The 18,331-nt window shown below is 55.3% G+C and overlaps 1 protein-coding gene across 2 annotated transcripts in view; it reads left to right on the top strand.

Annotated features, from left to right (window-relative positions):
- Positions 1 to 18,331, top strand: part of TRIP10 (thyroid hormone receptor interactor 10) — a 76,333-nt gene that overhangs the window by 52,093 nt on the left and 5,909 nt on the right. Inside the window, exons 3-11 of one of the 2 annotated variants that reach the window (XM_054012475.1) lie at positions 958 to 1,014; positions 3,845 to 3,992; positions 4,942 to 5,004; positions 6,028 to 6,132; positions 6,813 to 6,941; positions 7,996 to 8,142; positions 8,804 to 9,007; positions 14,933 to 15,106; positions 17,373 to 17,482. In XM_054012475.1, coding sequence (XP_053868450.1) covers positions 958 to 1,014; positions 3,845 to 3,992; positions 4,942 to 5,004; positions 6,028 to 6,132; positions 6,813 to 6,941; positions 7,996 to 8,142; positions 8,804 to 9,007; positions 14,933 to 15,106; positions 17,373 to 17,482 — 1,137 coding nt within the window. The remainder of the gene's footprint in view (positions 1 to 957; positions 1,015 to 3,844; positions 3,993 to 4,941; positions 5,005 to 6,027; positions 6,133 to 6,812; positions 6,942 to 7,995; positions 8,143 to 8,803; positions 9,008 to 14,932; positions 15,107 to 17,372; positions 17,483 to 18,331) is intronic. The other variant, XM_054012476.1, reaches the window with a different exon arrangement.

The raw sequence follows: 18,331 nt of genomic DNA, 5'->3' as shown, positions 1-18,331 counted from the left end.
AATCTTCTCTTCTGAGCTGGGAGTAGGACCCAGGAGTCCTGACTCTTCACCCCACCTGCTCAAACCACTAGATACCACTCCCCTCCAAGAGCCAGGGAGAGAACCCAGGAGTTTTGCTTCCCAGCCCCTGCTGCTCAAACCACTAGATACCACTCCCCTCCCAGAGCTGAGAATGGAACCCAGGAGTCCTGGCTCCTTGTGCCCTGCTCTGGCTAGTAGACTACACTCCTGGGGTCTATTCCCAGCTCTGGGAGTGAGGTGCAGTGGTTAAGCAGAGAGAACCTGGAAATCAGAATTCCTGGGTTCTTCTCAACTCTGCCACTGGTTCACTATATGGAAATGATCGAGTCTCTTTCTCCCCTTCTTTCTCTTTCACTGCATCAGTTTCCCCATCTGTGAAATGGGGAGAACAGCCCTACCTGATGGGGCTGTGTGGAGAAGTATATTAAAGTTTGAGGGGCACTCAGATGTTACCGTACCAGATAAGTACAACAGACAGACAGGGATTCCAAGGACTTTACAACATCCTTCCAGCCGGGTCCAGTGGATCAGACGCTGGACTGAGACTCGGCAGAGCTAATTCTGTTCCCAGCTTTGCCGGTGACCCTGGGCAAGTCGCTTCCTCTCTCCCTGCCTTAGCTGCCCCTCGCGCTGCTGGCCTGGATTAGCGAATGAACAGTTTGGGGCAGGGTCGTGCTCTCACAAAAAGCCTGCAGCTTTTCCATCGGCCTCGGGGCTAGATTTCTGGTGTTGGAACTGGGACTCGGGGTTTCCTGTCGACTTCTTACGATGGCTTCTATCTATCCGGGGAAACCGAGGGAGGGGCTTTCTAGCCTGATGGCCTCTCTCTGGCTGGTAACATCTTGCAATCTTCCCTACGCAGGGAACCCCCTGCCCTTGTTTCCCAGGAAACCTCCACTCTCCCATGGGTTTTTTTTTTTTCTTTCTCATTTGCAGGAATCTGGTGAAAAAGTATCTTCCAAAACGGAACACACGAGAAGATCCAGAATCCAAGTAAGTGCCTCCGTCTGATCTTGGCGCGTGTCATTCTCTTTAAGCTAGTTGAGAGAGGCAGAATGCGAACCAAAGACTGGGTGTTTTTAAGGACACAAAAGCCTGTCTAGGTATAAATGGTCCTGCCTCAGTGTGGCAGGGGATGGACTAGATGACCTTTTGAGGTCCCTGCCAGCCCTACGTTTCTATGATGCTATGTTTAAAGCCAGACAACTTCAAGTTAGAAATAAGGCACAATGCTTTAACGGTAGGGTGATAAACCATTGGACCAACATCCCCAAGGAAGTGGTGGATTCTCCATCCCTTGATCTTCAAATCCAGGCCGGCTGCCTTTCTGGCACAAGTGATCAGACTCGGCACGGGAGTAATTGCGTGAGATTCTCTGGCCTGTGCCTTCCAGGAGGTCAGAGGAGATAACAGAATAGCCCCTTCTGGCCTTAAACTCTATGAATTGCAATGGTTCAAGTTTCTTTAATAGAGCTAAAGGCCAGAAGGGAGCATTGTCCTCTAGCCTGACGTACATAAAAGGCCGGAGAACGTCACCCTTTGGAACTCCTTGCCACAGGAAGTGGTTGAAACCAGGAATTCAGTACATTTCAAAAAGGGATTGGACGCTTATGTGGGGAGCAGGAATATCCAGAGTGATCATAATTACAGCTAACGACTGTTCTGGAAGGGTTATTAAACCTCAGGCGCTGGGATTTAAACCGCTCTCTAACTATTAGAGGCCAGGACGGGATTTAATGCGGGGGGCAGATTATCCTACATCGGACACGGTGGGGTTCTTGCACCTAGTGCTGGTGCTGACCGACTCGATGGAGTAGACTGCCTGTCTGATGCAGTCTGGTGAATTTCAGTGTTCTGGATTTCTGCCCCAGGCCGATGACTTCTGATTGGCGCAGAGCACTGGAAAGGCTCCCGCGTGGGTGCGGAGATAGGTTGGAACCTCTCAGCCGAACCCCAGAAACGTCAGGAGTGTCGGGCCATTGGATTAGATCCTGTTGTTTGCCCCCCAATTTTGGCCTGGGCTCTGCCCTTGGATGGTGGGGAAATTGACCAAGATCAGCTGTTCTCATGAGATCTGCCAGGAGTGGCAGAACGCTTAGCTTGCCAGGCAGCCCACTAGAGCGGGTGACCCTGGCTGGACCAGCCTCTGACTCTGGCCCTAATCCAGCCCCTCAGACGCCCTCCTCTAACCCTCGGCTCCGCTGTCACTACCAAGACTGGCCACTTCCTTCAGAATTTCCAGCCCAAAACTTTGCACCCAAACCGGCTTCCCCTTGCCGTGCCTGCATGAAACAGGTGGCCATTCCATGTACGGAGAAATTTGATACAAAACATAAATGCTGTGGCTGGGGAAAACCCCTGTGACTTTTCCCGGTTTGGCCGTGGCTTTTTTCTGTGTCCGTGACTCACCCCGCAGCAGCGGTTCCTGTGATCCTGCGGAGCTGGACCCGGCTCCCCGCTGCAGGCGTCGCGGGTCACAGGGCTGCTCGGGTCTGGCCGGGCCAAGCGCAAGCAATACACTGATCCTGTATACCAGGTCGCCATGCACGGAGCCAAGCGCTGGGCCCAGCTCCCTGGGACACTGGGGCTGCCCGAGCTGCTGCTGTGAGGTGAGTGCAGGCGGGGGGCTTGCTTTCCAGGCCCACCCCCCAGTCTTGCCTCTGCACTGGGCCAGGATTACCATTGGGGTGCTGGGGGTGTGAACAGAGCTGCCAGGTGATCTGTCAATAGTAGGGTGCCCCCTGCTGGCCAGTTGGAGAACTGCACTGGAGTGTTTGCAATAGGTTATATTGAGAGAAGAGGATGTCCCTATTTTGGATGAAGTAATCTGTGCTCTGGGTTTGCAAAACCTCTAGTCTGTGGCTTTAGATCTAAATTCTATTTCATCTAAAGTTAAACCATCTCAAAGCTCAGATAAGACGCCGGTTTTGGTAACGGGGTTTTTTATTCATTGAAACTACAAGGCAGCCCATTTAAAATGGACGGCAGGAATAACTTTTTTTTGTGCAGTCAGTGGAACTCATTGCCACAAGGTTTCATTGGGGTGGAGAGTTTAGTAGGCTTAAAAGGAGAAGTGGGCGCTAACTTAAATAATAAGATAATCCAGATTTAGAATAACAACTTAAACATTTGGTGTGGGTTTTTTTTGTTTGTTTGTTTTTTAGGAAGGGATATAAAGCCTCATGCTTCAAGGCATATGCCCCAGCCTTTAACGGGGGGGGGGGGCAGCGACATCTTCCCCTGGCAGCAGGTTATCCTGTCATGGCTTTATTGCGAGTTTCTTGCACCATCCTCTAAGGCAGCTCATATCAATTCCTAGATTAAGGCCAGAATGAACCGTTATGATGATTTAATAATACCCACATGGGGAGACGGTTTCCGGTAGCTGAGGCCTCTTCAGTCTAGCAGAGAAAGGCAGACCGAGATCTGATGGCCGGAAGCTGAAGCTAGGTAGACCCCCACCAGGTACAGGTTTGGGCCGCCTCACGGAGGGATGTGGTGAATCCTCCATCGCTCGAAGTCTTTGACCTTGAATCCGTGACCTCCTGCATACTGCAGACCGGAGCTTTCCCTCCAGAGGTGGTTGCACTGAGCCTCTCCTTACGGTGGAGCGGCCTTGTGCATCTTCGAGATTCCAGTCTGGGCTTAGCAGAGGCGGGATCCTGGCCTAGAATGAAACCTGTTCTGATCTAGGCGGAGTTTGGAGATGCCTGGGGCAGATGAGTTGGGGGTTGAGGGGGTGGGGGGCGAATGCCCTGAGCCTCTGCACCAGTGACCGTAGCATGACCTTGTCGCTCGCCCCGTAACTCTGCCCCTGCTCCAGGTTCTGCCAGTACCAAGCCTTCCTGCAGGTGGTGAAGGAGCTCAATGACTTTGCCGGGCAGCGGGAAGTGGTGGCGGAGAACCTGACGACGCGGATCTGCGTGGAGCTCTCTAAGCATGGCCAGGAACTCAAGCAGGAGAGGAAATCGGTAACGCTTCCTCCCTCCCTGTCTTCCAGTGCAACTGTCCAGGGCTTAGTAATATCTGGGGCGGGGCATCCTTTGTAGCCGGGTGACATACGTGGGGTCCCCACTGAGCCTAGAGAGCTTGGGTAATGTACCAGCCAAAAGTGCCTCTTTGCAGGACCCAGCCACTAGGGGGAGACAGCCTGCTTCTGCCTTGAAGTAACGTCCCAGGGCCTTTCCCTCCAGTGGCAGAGGAGGGCACTTTTAGATCCCACGGGACCCAGGTTCAATCCCACCAGACGCTGTGTCCCTTGGGTGCGACTTTCGGCCAGCTCACTGTAATGACTGACGCTCGCCGCCTCCGGGAGTTGGGGCCACCGCTGCCTTCTTGGAGGGTTTGCCTGTGGCTGGACATGGGGTCTGTGGGAGCATCGTAGATGCAATAGCCATGCTACTTTTGGGGAGCTTTTTTAGAACCCGGGAACTACCAAAATTGCCGTCTCCCTGGAGAGGAGAAGAGACAGGTACATGCCCCGTGGTGCTGCTGTAATACAGCTTATAGAGGTTCAAGAGCGTCCTTGGACTGGGGCTGCCTAAGCGTTACCGTAATGCACCTAATAAATAGCCAGCAGCAGACCGTTCTTCATCCCAGCCTGAATTTTCAGACGTGCCCAGTGATTTGGGGCCCTTGAGACTTCTTAAAGGGACCCCAACTTTTTCATCGGGGCAGGGTACTTGGTGCTGTCTGAAAATCAGGGGCAATTTAAGGAGTCTCAAACTTCCCAAATCTCTAGCCACTTCTGCAAATTCTGGCTGTGAAGAAGAATGTTCTGGTGTTGGCTAATTTTTTAATGGTGCTAGGCGCTGGACGTTATTCATTGGTAGTGCCTCGCCGCGCTAGGTGCGGTACAAACACAGAACGGAGAGACGGCTGAAAATCATGAGGTCCCGCTGACGTTTCTCCTCTTTGCAGCACTTCCAGGAGGGCCGGCGAGCCCAGCAGCAGCTAGAAAACTCCTTCAAGCAACTCGAAAACGTGAGTCCTGGGGAATGGGGCCAGCTGTTTACGTTCTGTTCATGCTCATGTTGGGCCTGATCCAAGCTCTTTGGAGCCGCCGGGAGCTTTTCCGTTGACTGCGAGGAAGCTTTGGATGGTGCTCGCCGAGACCCAGCTGCATGGGTCAGCCTGTGCTCCGCAGAGAGCACAGCTGGTGGAAGGAAATGCCTCCAGGAGAATGAAAGGGGCTTTATTCAGAGGAAGTCCAGAACATGTGCGGCAAAACTGTTCTGTGGTTCTAGTGGCTAGGGTGGGGGGAAGGCAGGGACTCAGGACTCCTGGGTTCTGTTGGTAGCTCAGGGAAGGCAGTGGGCTCTGATGCATTAGACCAGGGGTTCTCAAACGTCATTGCCTCGTGACCCCCTTCTGACAACAAAAATGACTACATGACCCCAGGAGGGGGACTGAAGCCTAAGCTCCTCCCTCCCACCCCCAGTTCCACCACCCTGAGTTGGAGGGCCAAAGCCCCAGTCCCCCGTCAGTGGGGTCCAAAGCCCAAGGGCTTCAGCTCCAGGCAGGGGGCCTGTAACCTGTGCCCCGCCTCCCAGGGCTGAAGCCCTCAGGCTTCCGCTTTGGCCCCAGGTGGTGCGGCTTGGGCTTTGGCCCTGGGCCCCGGCACGTCGAACGCCAGCCCTAGCAACCACATTAAAGTGGGGTCACGACCCACGGCTTGAGAATTGCTGCATTAGACCAATGGGAGGTGCTGGGAGACAGGACTCCTGGGTTCTGTTTCTAGCTCTGAGAGGGGAGTGGGGTCTAGTGGGTTAGTGGAGGGTTGTGTGGGGGACAGCTGGGAGTCAGGACTCCTGGGTTCCATTCCCACCTCTGCCACACACTCACTCCATGCTTTAGGGCAAGTCCCTTAACCTCCTGCCTTCGCTTCCTCCTCTGTAACGGGGGAGAATCCCTGAGCCCCCTCCCCTGTGGTTCCCCTGAATTCTGTGGGTGGGAAGCAGCTGTGTGCTCCGGCAAGGTAACGCTGGCTTGTATCCCCACCCCCAGAGCAAACGGAAGTTCGAGCGGGACTGCAGGGAGGCGGAGAAAGCCATGCTGGCGGCCGAGAAGCTCGACCAAGACCTCAATGCCACCAAGGCAGACGTGGAGAAGGTCGGAACGCTGCTATCCCCTTGGGTTGAATCCCTCTAGCGTGGGCCTGTTGGGGATGGGGGAACCATCAGGCTGCATGGGAGGGGGGCCCAGCAGGATGGAAGGAAGGGGGACCTCTTGGGTGAGCTAGAGTCCATGGGTTTTGCTAGCTGCTTTACAGACCGGTATGAAGACCAGGTTTCTGCCCCAAAGAGCTGACCATCCATAACCGACCGCGTTTAAAGAGGCTGCATTAGAGGAAGAGGATGGTGCCGGGGTTCAGGCTTGGGGAGATCTCAGTTCAGTTCCCGGCTCTGCCATAGACCCACCATGGGTGACCTTGGGCCAGTCACTTCATCTCTGTGCCTCAGTTTCCCGATCTCTGCGATGGGGCTAATGAGCCTTTCCAAGGCTGTTCAGGCTAAACTCTCAGGGGCCGTGTCTGCAGCACCTGCCATGATGCAGCCCTCCCCCCCCCCCCCCCCAACGGGGGCTGCAGTGATGCGTGGGGGGAGTTAGCTGTGTGGTGCAGGGGAGAAGAGCAGATGGGAGGGAGACCCTCCCGGGACCTTGCTATTGTGGATGGGGAGTTGGCCCCCGGCTTTGACTAGAAGGGATTCCCTGGGCTGGTATCCAGGCCTGTCCGTCTGCGCGCGGGGACGGAACTGAGCCTGTTGTGACGCTTGCACTAACCCCGGCAGGCAAAGCAGCAGGCCAATCTTCGCAGTCACATGGCGGAGGAGAGCAAGAACGAATACGCCTCCTTCCTGCAGAAATTCAACCGGGACCAGAGCCAGTTCTACTTCCTGGAGATGCCGCAGATCTTCAATGTAAGCCCCGCCCCTTGACTATAAGCTCCTCCCCATCAATATAAGCCGCTCCTGCTTAACCTTAGCCCTCATCCTCTTTCTGTCCTTCCCTTCTTTTTCTTTCCCTCTCTGTTATACCAGTATGATGATGATGATGATGATGCCTAGCTCTTATCTGTAGATTTCAAAGCCCTTCATAAAAGGTTATCATTATCCCTGTTTTACAGATGGGGAAACTGAGGCATGGAGCGGGAAAGTGATTTTTCCCAAGGTCACCCAGCAGGCCAGTGGCAGAGCAAAGAATAGAACCTAGGTCTCCGAGGCCCCATGCAGTGCTCTAACCACTCGGCCTTGTTTGGTTTAGTGTTGACATTGGATTCCGAGCCATGGGCCAGGACTCTGCTGTGCTCGGTGCTGTCTAAACAGAGAACAAGTTGTCATCGCTGCTCCAGACAGCTTCCAGTCTGAGTAAGAGAATAGCTAGATGGGAATAGAACAGCCTGTGCACTATGGGGAGTTGTGCTGCTTTCACTACACACCTTTTGTTTGTGAATCTTGGGAAGGTCCTGGTCTCGTAGCCTGCGGAACTCACTGCTACAGGATGGCAAAGTACACATGTATTTCTTCCTCATCTACTAAAACTGACAGGTGGAAAATTCAAAACAAACATCCCCTTGCTCTTGTGTTGTGGGAACAGACCTACCTGATCTCCCTTCTCAATCCCACCCATTATTGTGTGGATTTCTAGGGTGTCTCATCCCCAAGATAAACAACCCCAGCCTTTTTCAATCAAACTAACTGCCCGTCCAGCATGAAGGACACCTGGGTCCTATATCTGGCTCTTCTGCTGGCCTGCTGTGTGACTTGAGGTATGTCATTTCCCTCTCTGTGCCTCAGTTTCCCTATATGTAAAATGAGGATAATGGCACTGACCTCCTTTGTAAAGCGCTGGGAGATCTATGGATAAAGCAGTATACAAGAGCTGCGTAATTAATAATAATAATAATTAATATTTGTAGAGTCTTCTCCAGGCCTTTTATCATTCTCACTGTTGTCTGCTCCCCGCCCCTTGCAGAAGCTGCAGGAGATGGACGAAAGGCGAACGGTGCGGCTGAAGGAAGGCTACGGCGTCTTCTCCGAGACTGAGCGGCAGGTCATGCCCATCATCGGCAAGTGCCTAGACGGCATGAAGGCAGCGGCCGACTCGGTGAACGAGAAGAACGTGGGTCCTGCTCTCTCCTTAAACTTAGTGCCCTAGGGGTGGAAAGCCCATTGGAATTGCTATAGCACCTGCCCTCCAATAAGGAGGCAGATGCCCCTAAAGTAGGCGGGGCTAACTGGGTGGGATCCAGCTGTCATAACCTCCCCCCTCCACTAGGGGCCCCAGACCAGCATGGGGGCAGTTTTGCTTTTACTTCACCTGGAGGAGTTAAGTCAATCCAGCCCCAGATCCCAAACCCGGAGGGATTTGTGGGTATTTGTGTCCTAGGGAATGGGAATAAGACCCAGGTGTCCTGACTTCAGCTCGCGCTGCTCTAACCACTACACCCACTCCTCTTGCGGACCCAGGGGAGTCAGGACCCTGCCAGGGGAGTGGGGTCGGGGGGGAGGAGGAGGGCTGAGAATCAGGACACCTGGGTCCTATTTGGACTTGTGCCCATGGATAGAATAGGGATTGGCGTCCGGTCTGTAGAGATCAATTCTGGGGAAGACCCCGTTTCAAGGACCCTGGAGCCCGGTCTTGCTGGCGACACGTGGCTTGTGCATGCAAGTGTTTCTGGGGAGATGAGAACGCTGCAGCGATGAGGAACGGGCACTGGGGAGGATAGTAGCTCTGGTTCTCCCGACGGTGACGCCCTCCCCCCTCACCCCACCGCCGGCAGGACTCCCAGGTGCTGATCGAGTTACACAAGTCCGGCTTCGAGAGGCCGGGAGACGTGGACTTCGAAGACTTCAGCCAGCCGATCAACCGCACCTCTTCCGACAGCAGCCTGGGGACGCCCCGGGGCACCCTGGATGGCCGGCTGGACCCCCGCCTGCTGGGCAAGAACAAAGGGAAGCGCTGGCTCTTCAGCAAGAAGAATAAGGTAGGAACTGGCAGGGAGGCCCTGAGGCCCTGGCTCTGGGCGCTGCCCGGGATGGGGCAGCTCAGCGTGGCTGGAACTCGGAGCGGGACCTTGTGGTCGAAGCACAGAATTGGGAGTCAAGATTCCTGGGTTCTAATCCCATCTCGGGGTGGGGGTCAGGACTCCTGGGTTCTATTCCCAGCTCTGGCAGGGGAGTGGGTGAGTCTAGTGGCTAGAGCAGGGGGGCTGGGAGTCAGGACTCCTGGGTTCCATTCACAGCTCTGGGAGTCCTGATTCCCAGCCCCTGCCCTAACCACTAGCCACCCCCACCCCCACAATACTGGTTGGCATGAACCCATCCATATCTCCTTCTGCCCCTTTGCCCACCCTACTAGCTACGCAGAGGGGCAGATGGTACCAAGCGCTGGTCCCGGGCCACATCCCTTATCAACTGTAGATGAACAGCTGCCAAATGCAGTTCTGGGGGCTCCGGGCCTCAGCTGCTACCCCGCTGGCCCGAGCGCTGCGAAGATGCCCGGGTAGTTAGCAGCCTCCACCCCCCTTCTCTGCGGCACGGCCTGTCGCTCGCTGCAGGCTACGCTGCCGTTTGACCCCGGTCTATGATCATTCTCCCTGGCTGCATCTCGCTGCCTGTGCATGACGCCGTAAAAGAGCCTTAAGCCCCCGACTCTCGTGAGCGCTGGGCGGGCTGAGACGCTAATAATTAACCAGTTCGGGAGCGCGCGCTCCGAATCAGCCAGCATGAGCCTCTCTCTCTCTTTCTGTCTCCTCCGCCCCTGGCCCTGCCCCATCCTCTTGTCCTCCATGAGTCACATCCGACGCACCCCTCCCTCCCGCGCCCCAGGAGAGCTGCCTTGGGAACATGCTGTTCCGACAAGGAATCTTGACCTGGCTTTTACGCCAGGTTAGGGCTCTTGGGGCAGGGAGGGGGCGGGTGTATTTTTTTGCGTCTTGGTTCTGGGATCCCTGAGTAACTGTGAGGCTGTTTATTAATAACCCGCCCCCCCCACACACACACACACAGGATCAGGGATGGCCGTGCTCCGGGCCAGCTCTCTCCTGTGTGGGATCCTTTTCAAAATAAAAAAAAAAAAAACCTCAGGCTCCCAACATGCCCGGTTTAGCGAGAGGCTTGTTAGCAAAAGCAGGTCACAGCCGCATGCGTCTCAGCCCTTGGAAACCCCTCCCAGGGTCACATCTGTGTGGTAGGATTTCTCTTCCGTCCTCCTCCCCCATGTTTACCTGTGTCCTAACCCCCACGTCCTGTCTGTACTGTGCGCAACAGAGATCACCCCCAGATCATCGCACTGCTCAGAGTGGCCACAGCCTTGGGGTTTTTTCACCTTCCTCTGTAGCATGGGGTGTGGGTCGGTTTATCTCAGTCAATTCCTTGCCGATGCAGGGCCCCAGGCATGTTAGTTAGTTTCGTCTCCCATGGGCTGTAATAGTTGGGCCACATTGGGCCTGTTGGCTTTAGTGTGCAGGTGCTGGGTGGGTGACACAGGAGGTCAGACTAAGGCCAGGCCGGAGCCCCGATCCTAACCACTGATCCGGCTCAGCTCTGCTCCCCCGCCTCACGTCTGTGCTCTGCATGCTCCATCTTCCTCAGCTCCCTCCAGCGTCCACAGCCTGGCTGCATTCGCCCCTTTCCCCTGATACATCCCGGCCTTCACGGGAGGCTAGCGCAGGTGCTGCTCTGAGGAAGGGACACGTTTCTGGAGGAGAAATCCTCGGTGCGGTCAGCTCCCTTCGGCTTTTCTCCCCCTGAGGCTCGTCACAATTCGGGGCAACTGTCTGCACCCCCGTGGTTCCACTCTTGGGTGGTTCCAGCTCCCCGGCTCTCCCCTTTCCTCAGGCAGCCCGCGTCCCTCTCCCTCTTGCCGGGGGGCGTCCCAGGCTGCACGGTTCCCTGCCTTCGCTGTGCGGTTCCCAGCAAGGACAGCCCCCCTGAGAACGGAGGGGTGGCTTCAGAGCTGTTACGCCTTCATGCTTAAGATAAAGAGGATTACAGAGAGCACCTCTACGACTAATGAGAACCCACACGCCCGCTAGCGAGCTCCCCAGCATCACCCTGCCCTCTGGGTTCCTTTGTGGGTCCTCCGCACTTCGGCTCAGAACACCGCCCCCCGCCTTAGGAGGCCTCCGTCAGCCAAGTCCTTCCAAGGCTCCCTAAGGATCGGGCCCCTCCGTGGACCAGCCCGTTGGCTGGATCAGAAAGAAGGCCCTGAGCTAGCTAAAACCTCAGCTTTCATCCAGATTGTTTTTGTTTTTTGCTGGTCTGTGGGGCTCTAGAGAATCCGGTTTGCACAGGGACATGGATGCCTCCCCAGGCAACCAAGCGAGTTAATTAGCATTCCCCCCTCCCTTTTAGAGAGGGTACAGGCCACGCACGCCCAGCCTGGTGCATTTTCCTACAGCCTCCCCCAGGCTACACCTCACGCACATCCAGCCCGGTGCATTTTCCTACAGCCTCCCCCAGGGTACACCCCACGCACACCCAGCCTGGTGCGTTTTCCTACAGCCTCCCCCAGGGTCCCCCCCATGCACACCCAGCCCAGTGCATTTTCCTACCGCCCTCCCCCCACAAGGTATGAACTGTAATGCAGGGAGGTTCAACTTCACTCAGGAAAGTTTCTCTTCCTTCCGTCGGGCTTGTCCAGGATATTAGGGGTTACTGTGGGTCTGTCACAGGGCTGCCCCATCTCTCTGATCCGGGGGAGTCTTGGGCTGCTGTCAAGTGGAAGATGGTTTGGAGGCCCCATTTGGCCACGCAGTGCATAAAGGGGACTTAATGTGGGTGGAGAAGACCCTGTTCAGGGACCGCCCAGGCCAGCATGGAGCTGGCATAAGGGCCTAGCCCCCAGCATATTGGGGACGTGGCCAGTGTGATCCGTGCTAGGCCTTTCCCGCTTCCCGGGACCTATGGGAAGCAGAGCGTAAGTTTAGAGCAGCCCTCAGGAAGGACGTTGAGCAGGATAAGGGGGCGGGGAAGGGCTGCGTGAAGCCCAATTGGTTAGTAGGCCATGTGCCCCCACCCCCCTCCAGATCCGGTAGGCCAATCAGAGACGGCAGAAGGGGACTCGCAGGTCATGGCAGCCCATAGAAAAGGAACTGGGCTCTAGTGCTCTGCTCGCTGACCCCTGCTGCGGGTCCAGGATGCGCACAGCTGGTGGGAGGGATAGCTCAGTGGTTTGAGCATTGGCCTGCTAAACCCAGGGTTGTGAGTTCAATCCTTGAGGGGGCCATCTAGGGATCTGGGGCAAAAATCTGTCTGGGGATTGGTCCTGCTTTGAGCAGGGGGTTGGACTAGATACCTCCTGAGGTCCCTTCCAACCCGGATATTCTGTGATTGCAGTGCCCGTCCTGGCTGTGTTGTACCCATTTCACAGGCACTGCTGGATGGATCAAGTTTTCCCTCCCTCGCCCACCCCAGGGGCAACTTTCTTGCTCTAATTGTCTCACGCCTGTTTCATATCCAAGCCGTTTGCTGCTTCACTTCATGCATGCGCTGAAAACTCCTACTACCCGGCAACACGCAGCCATCGATGCCCGGCGTCCTGCGTCCACCCAGGGCGGGGGGAAAACCCGAGGGGTCTCCCCTGTAGGGGGGACCGCAAGCTGTGGAGTTCAGACCGAAATGAGGTTTGGATCTGGGGTTTCTGGCTCTGGGCCCTATTTCCCCTCAGCCCGCAGGAGTATAAAAATAGTATCTTGCTTCTTCTCAGCCCCAGAGCTGGAGCAGCATCAGGGGTAGGGCACATTGTGCCTTGCGCCATGCAGGGGTGGGTCAGGAGAGTGACTGGGTCAGGAGGCCCAGGGAACATATGTCCAAGGCAGAGACTTTTAGGGCATCAATCCCCACCCCCTGATTAGCCATGTGTTCCCTATGAATGCTTCCTGCAGACCCTCACCCTTGTATCCTGCCTTCAGATTTCCCCCTCCCGCCCCACTCCAGCTGAGGTAGGTGACCTCTGGGGTGTTGGTGCATCAGTTACCCCCACTCCCCATAGGGGGAGCTGTTGGGTACAGCATGGGGTGCAGGGCACTCAAGAAGGGGTGGGGGACTTATCACATGGAAGGATCCCTATGGAGGGACTAATTGCTTGCTATAAGGGGTGGGTAGGGGATGGATATTCTCTCCCCCCTCCCTCCCCCCCTGGCAAGGGTTTGCTAAAGGGGATGAGATCAACTGTCCACACGGAAGCTGGAAGGAGTTCAGGCCCTGATCCTGCGAAACGCTTCTAAGCCCGTGCTTCGCTTCTAAGCCCAGAAACAGGGTCCTGGGTAGGGTCACCAGTTCTGGATGGACAAATTCCTGGAGGTGTCATCACATGCCATAATCTTTAATGAAAGATTAATCTTTAATTCCTGGAGACTCCAGGACAATCCTGGAGGGCTGGCAACCTTAGTCCTGGGCTGTTAGCTCTCTGAGGCAGGAAGCGTGTCTTTGCTGTACAGCACCTAGCGCAATGGGGTCCTGATCCAGGACTGGGGCTCCCATAATACACCTAATATTGAAGCCAGTGGACTTGTTCTCTTGCCTGAAGTGCTTTGCCAGATTGGGGCTTCAGTTGAGCAGGGGAAGGGGTAACGCGGAAAGATTGCACCCTGAGGAGCTAACACCAGGCACAGGCACTCAGAATGAGGCCCAGAAGCAGGGCAGACCTGGGTGGGAGGGGGTGGGGAGGAGATTGGGGGCTGGAGGGGACAGTTCAGGACTGGAGATGGAAGTGTCTACAATCACGATATTGTGGTGGAAAGCTGAAACGTTTCCATTTGGAAATGCCTCCCACGGTGCCTTGTGGGAGTTGTTGTTCGGATGCCTCATGCTCCCATTCTCCTCTATGGGCCAGGCTCCTCGGTCAGACTACATCTCCCATGATGAACCTGGGTCTCGATGAAGGGAGGCCGTGCCTCATGGGATATGTATCTGGCTGGGGCGCTGGGCCCACAGAAGCAAATGTGGGGTATGAAGCACTCAAACTACAACTCCCATGATGCACCGCAGTGGCACTTCAGAATGGAAATATTTCAGTTTTCAATGAAAAACTGAAATTTCCTGCAGGAAGCACCAAAAACAATTAATTTTTTTTTTTTAAAAGAAAGTTTAATTGAAATTCCAATTTTCAACCTTCCCTAGCTGGGGGGGGCCTGTGGACAGGAAGGGGTGCAGGCTGGTCTTGGGGAGGACAGCTGTGAGAGTGAGATGGAGGTGGGGGGGATATACACGGGCCTGTGGGAGCAAAGCAGCCTCTGGTCATGTTACTTGCCTCCTGCTGTAACATGCCCCCCCATCCCCAGTCTCCTTACCATCTCCCATGATGCATTATGGTCTCCCCTCTTTGTGAAGGCAGGTGGTGCATCATGGGAGACATGAACAAAGTCCCAAGAGAGGAAGGTGGGAGCTGAAAGCCTGGGCCTCTTCTCAGTGTCAAGCTTCCCAATCACATGGGTGCCAGGAAGGGCCAAGGGTGCAGGGTGGGGCCCGATCTGTGGCAGGCAGGGGCCGGATCCATGGTGCCAGTCACACCCCTGGTGCAGGGTGGGTCCCTAAGCGTTTAAAGCAGGCATATTTCTTAGGGGAATTAGGCACCCAAATTCCTGTGACTTCCCATGGGACTCAGGTTCCTTTAGGATCGTTTGAACAATCTTGGCCTTGAAAGGGTTCGGAGCCTATTCCCCTTCCCTTTGCTGCTGGGATCCCCTACAGTTGGGAGACAGACAAAATGGTTGGTGGGCCTTCCCTCCCCTCGCTGCCTCCGGCTGGTGGATTGTGATGGTGCAGCTTGTCCTTACCCCTCTCCCCTTTATTCCCTGTGCTGTGTTGGGTTGTTTTTTTTGTGTGTGCGTGCCTGTTTATTTTCTTACAGAGTTCTCTCCATTGTGTGTCCCCATGTGTTCTGTTATCCCTTTGTCTGTCCCTAGCTCCCGCCCCCTCCCCTCTCCCCAGTGATCTCTGCCCCTCCTCCTTCCTCCTCGTCTGCCACCAACGGACCTCCATCCCCCAAATTCACCCGGGACCCTCTGTCTTACTGTCTGAATGAGATCAATAAGACAGTCAAACCCCGCATCGCCTCCTTCCGCAGCCTCAAACGGGGGGTAAGTTTGTGTCTTGTATTTTGCTTTGTACCAAGCCACGGGAAGTTGCTGCTGTTATGAAGGGCACCTGCAAAGAAAGAAACAGCAGGGCTGTGCAGGAAGGAGGCTTAAAGTATCTTTTTTTTAAAGGCCTTTTTGCATCTACTTTGGCTTTCTGGCAACCCCCCTCCCCCCTGAAAATGGAACTATTCAGAAATGCTACTGTAGTGCCTCCTGGGAGGTGTAGTTCAGGTGCCTCATGAGCCCATTGTCCTCTATGGACCTGGCTCCCTGGTTGGACAACATCTCCCACAATGCACCATGGTGTGCCCTCTTTGTAAGGAGAGGTGGTGCATCATGGGAGATGTAGTCCCATCAGGAGCCTAGTTCACAAAGGAGAACAGGGAGTTTGGTGGCTTCATGTCCCCGTTCTCCGCTGTGAGCTGGGCTCCTGATAGGACTGCATCTCCCATGATGCACCACCTCCCCTTACAAAGGAGAGGGCCCACCATGGTGCATTACGGGAGATGTTGTCCAACCAGGGAGCCTGGCCCATAGAGGACAATGGGCTCATGTGGCACCTGAACTACACCTCCCAGGAGGCACTACAGTAGCATAGTCAAATCCTGAAAGCGTTGGGTTTCAGATCTTTGTTCTGTTCAACGAGAACATCAAATCTTTCTGCCCGAAGCAGATGCGTTTCCCCCAAATCCAGGTTTTCCATAAAAATTCAGTTTCCGTGGGAAGTTTCTCCCAGCCCCAGCACGCACCCAATTATTTCTTCTTTTACTAGTCACTTCTCAAAGCCCTGGGTTCTCCCTCTTTTCCACGTAGTTCCAGCCTCCCTCGCGTGGTACAGCGGTCAGTGCTTCCGCCTGTTTCAAAAACATCGGCTCCCCAGACACGCGCCTTCCTTCCAAACTTCCTAGCCCAGCCCTTCGCCTGTTCCACACAGCACCATAGTCCACCTTGTTCTGCCCGTCCGAACCAGGAGCTTCCCCCGTTGCATCCTCCAGCCAGGAGAATGTGCAGCCTCCGCTTCTGCTCCATATAAAACCCCAAGCCGTCCCTTGCTTTCCAGGCTTCCCTTCTGTCGGCGTCCCCTTTTTGGAAACTGTTGTGCCGCATTTGCTGCTTGGGGTACAGGCTCTGTGGGAGTGGGGTCAAGCCCCAGTAAACAGCTTCCTGTTCTTAATAAAGCATTGCAAGCCAGGAGACCAAAGACCCAACCCAGCAGCCAATTTCTGATCGCCTCTCCCTCTACCCCTGCCCCCCTCCACCTCCGGTATTCCCAGGAAGCAGGAGCACCTCCGCAAACCAGGGCTTGCCCACATGGCTTTCACCTTCCATGCCGTGGGGACGCGGGGGGGCTGACTCTGCCAGGCTGAGGGCACGTGGTTATTGTGCCAGGATCCCAGTGTGTTTCGCTTTTTTTAAAAAAAAAAAATCACGCGTGTGCTTGCTTGGTGTTGCCTCCTCACAGGGGTGGAAGTCAGTTGCTGGCCAATTGAGAAAAAAGTATTACCAGACCCACGGTCCAGCGAGTAGCATCTCGGGCAGCGCTGACGCTTCCGAGGACCTTTGCTGGGCGTGGGCATGGTTACGTGGCGCTGTAGCACTGCACGCCGCTGTCTGAGGCCCGTCCACCCAGTGACTTGCCGGAGGCCGCACGGGTCTCCTGAATCCCAGCTCAGTGCTGGTTTCCCCCATAGCTGTAACGGCTGGGGCGGATGCCGTGAGCTGTTCCTGCCTCCACGGGCTGAGGGTTCTGCAGCCGGAGAGAACTAGGATCTCAACCCTCTGTGCTGCTGGTGGAGGCCGAGATCTGGCCCACGTCGGTTTAAAGCTGCAGGGCCGTGGCTGGTGTCTCCCTGGCCACTAGGTGCCGAGCTCTCTTCGCGGCACAATCGGAGAGCTCCGGATCCCGGCCACTGCTGCAGAAAGGCATCATGCAACATCTTGCCCCGGGAGGGGCCCTGCCTCCAAGCGCTGTCGCTACCCTGCGAGGTACCGAGCTCTCCCAGTGACCAGTGAAGGTCTAGGAGGCTCAGCGAGATCAGGCCCTTCGAGTGGGGCACACACATTCCCCTGGCGCTGGCCAGCGTCTTGCACGTCAGGGGCAGTGGCTGTCAGCAGCCCCTGCAACCCATAGTGTGAAGGAGTCGGGGGAGGAGGGGGGGGGGGGGGCGCACGGGACTGGATTTTGTGGCTGGGGAAGAGGGTCCATGTTACGACATGAAGGGAACCGATGTATCCTTTTCTTCCCCTCCCCCCTTCCTGCCGCCAGCCTGTGATCACGGAAGATTTCAGCCACTTGCCGCCGGAGCAGAGGAGGAAGAAGTTACAGCAGAAAATCGAGGAGAGGAACCGAGAGCTGCAGAAGGAAATCGACCAGAGGTACAAGCACTCGATGCCCTGTAGGCGGTGCCTTTTGGGGGCCTCCTGTCTTTGGTCTCCTCCCCTGGTGGCGGCTCACCTGCTGGACTACATCTCCCATGATGCTCCATGGACTGGGACTCCCACAATGCACCACCCCTCCCTTCTCCAGGCTTCTAAACCCTGAGGGTTTATCCATAGTCTGTAACTCTGGCCTCCTGCTGCAGTGAGTCCTGTAGATTGCGCACAATAGGGAAATGCTATTTCCCCATAGCGTGTGCGCTTGATCTGTAATCACTCCTTCAAATAATCATTGTACAGTGAGCGCAGCCGAGATGTGCGGCCCCGTTGTGCCAGGTGCTGGACGTGCTTCGTGAGAGCCAGTCCCTGCCCCAATTTGTCTACAGTCTAAATAGACCAGGGTAAGAAGGGAAAACAGGAGGAGGAGAAATGATTTCCCCCAGGTCAGGGGCAAAGTAATGGAAAAGAGACAACTAAAGGGGAGTGTGATTGAGGTCTATAAAATCGTGACTGGTGCAGAGAAAGTGAATAAGGAAGTGTTATTAACCCCGCCTCATAACACACGAACTAGGGATCACTGGATGAAATTAATAAGCAGCAGGTTTAAAACAAACAAAAGGAAGTACTTCTTCACGCACCGTCAACCTGCGGAACTCCTTGCCAGGGGATGTTGTGAAAGCCAAAACTTAACTGGGTTTGAAAAAAGAACTAGATAAGTTCCTGGAGGATAGATCCATCAATGGCTATTAGCCAAGATGGGCAGGGATACAACCCCATGCTCTGGACATCCCTAGCCTCTGCTTTCTGGGAGTGGATGACGGGTTTAATCACTCAATTACCTATTCTATT

Source organism: Malaclemys terrapin, chromosome 23 (genome assembly GCF_027887155.1).
Source record: "Malaclemys terrapin pileata isolate rMalTer1 chromosome 23, rMalTer1.hap1, whole genome shotgun sequence".
Classification (NCBI taxonomy): Eukaryota; Metazoa; Chordata; order Testudines; family Emydidae; genus Malaclemys; species Malaclemys terrapin.
Note: the sequence above shows the minus strand (reverse complement) of the source record. Positions and strands in the feature narration are given on the sequence as shown.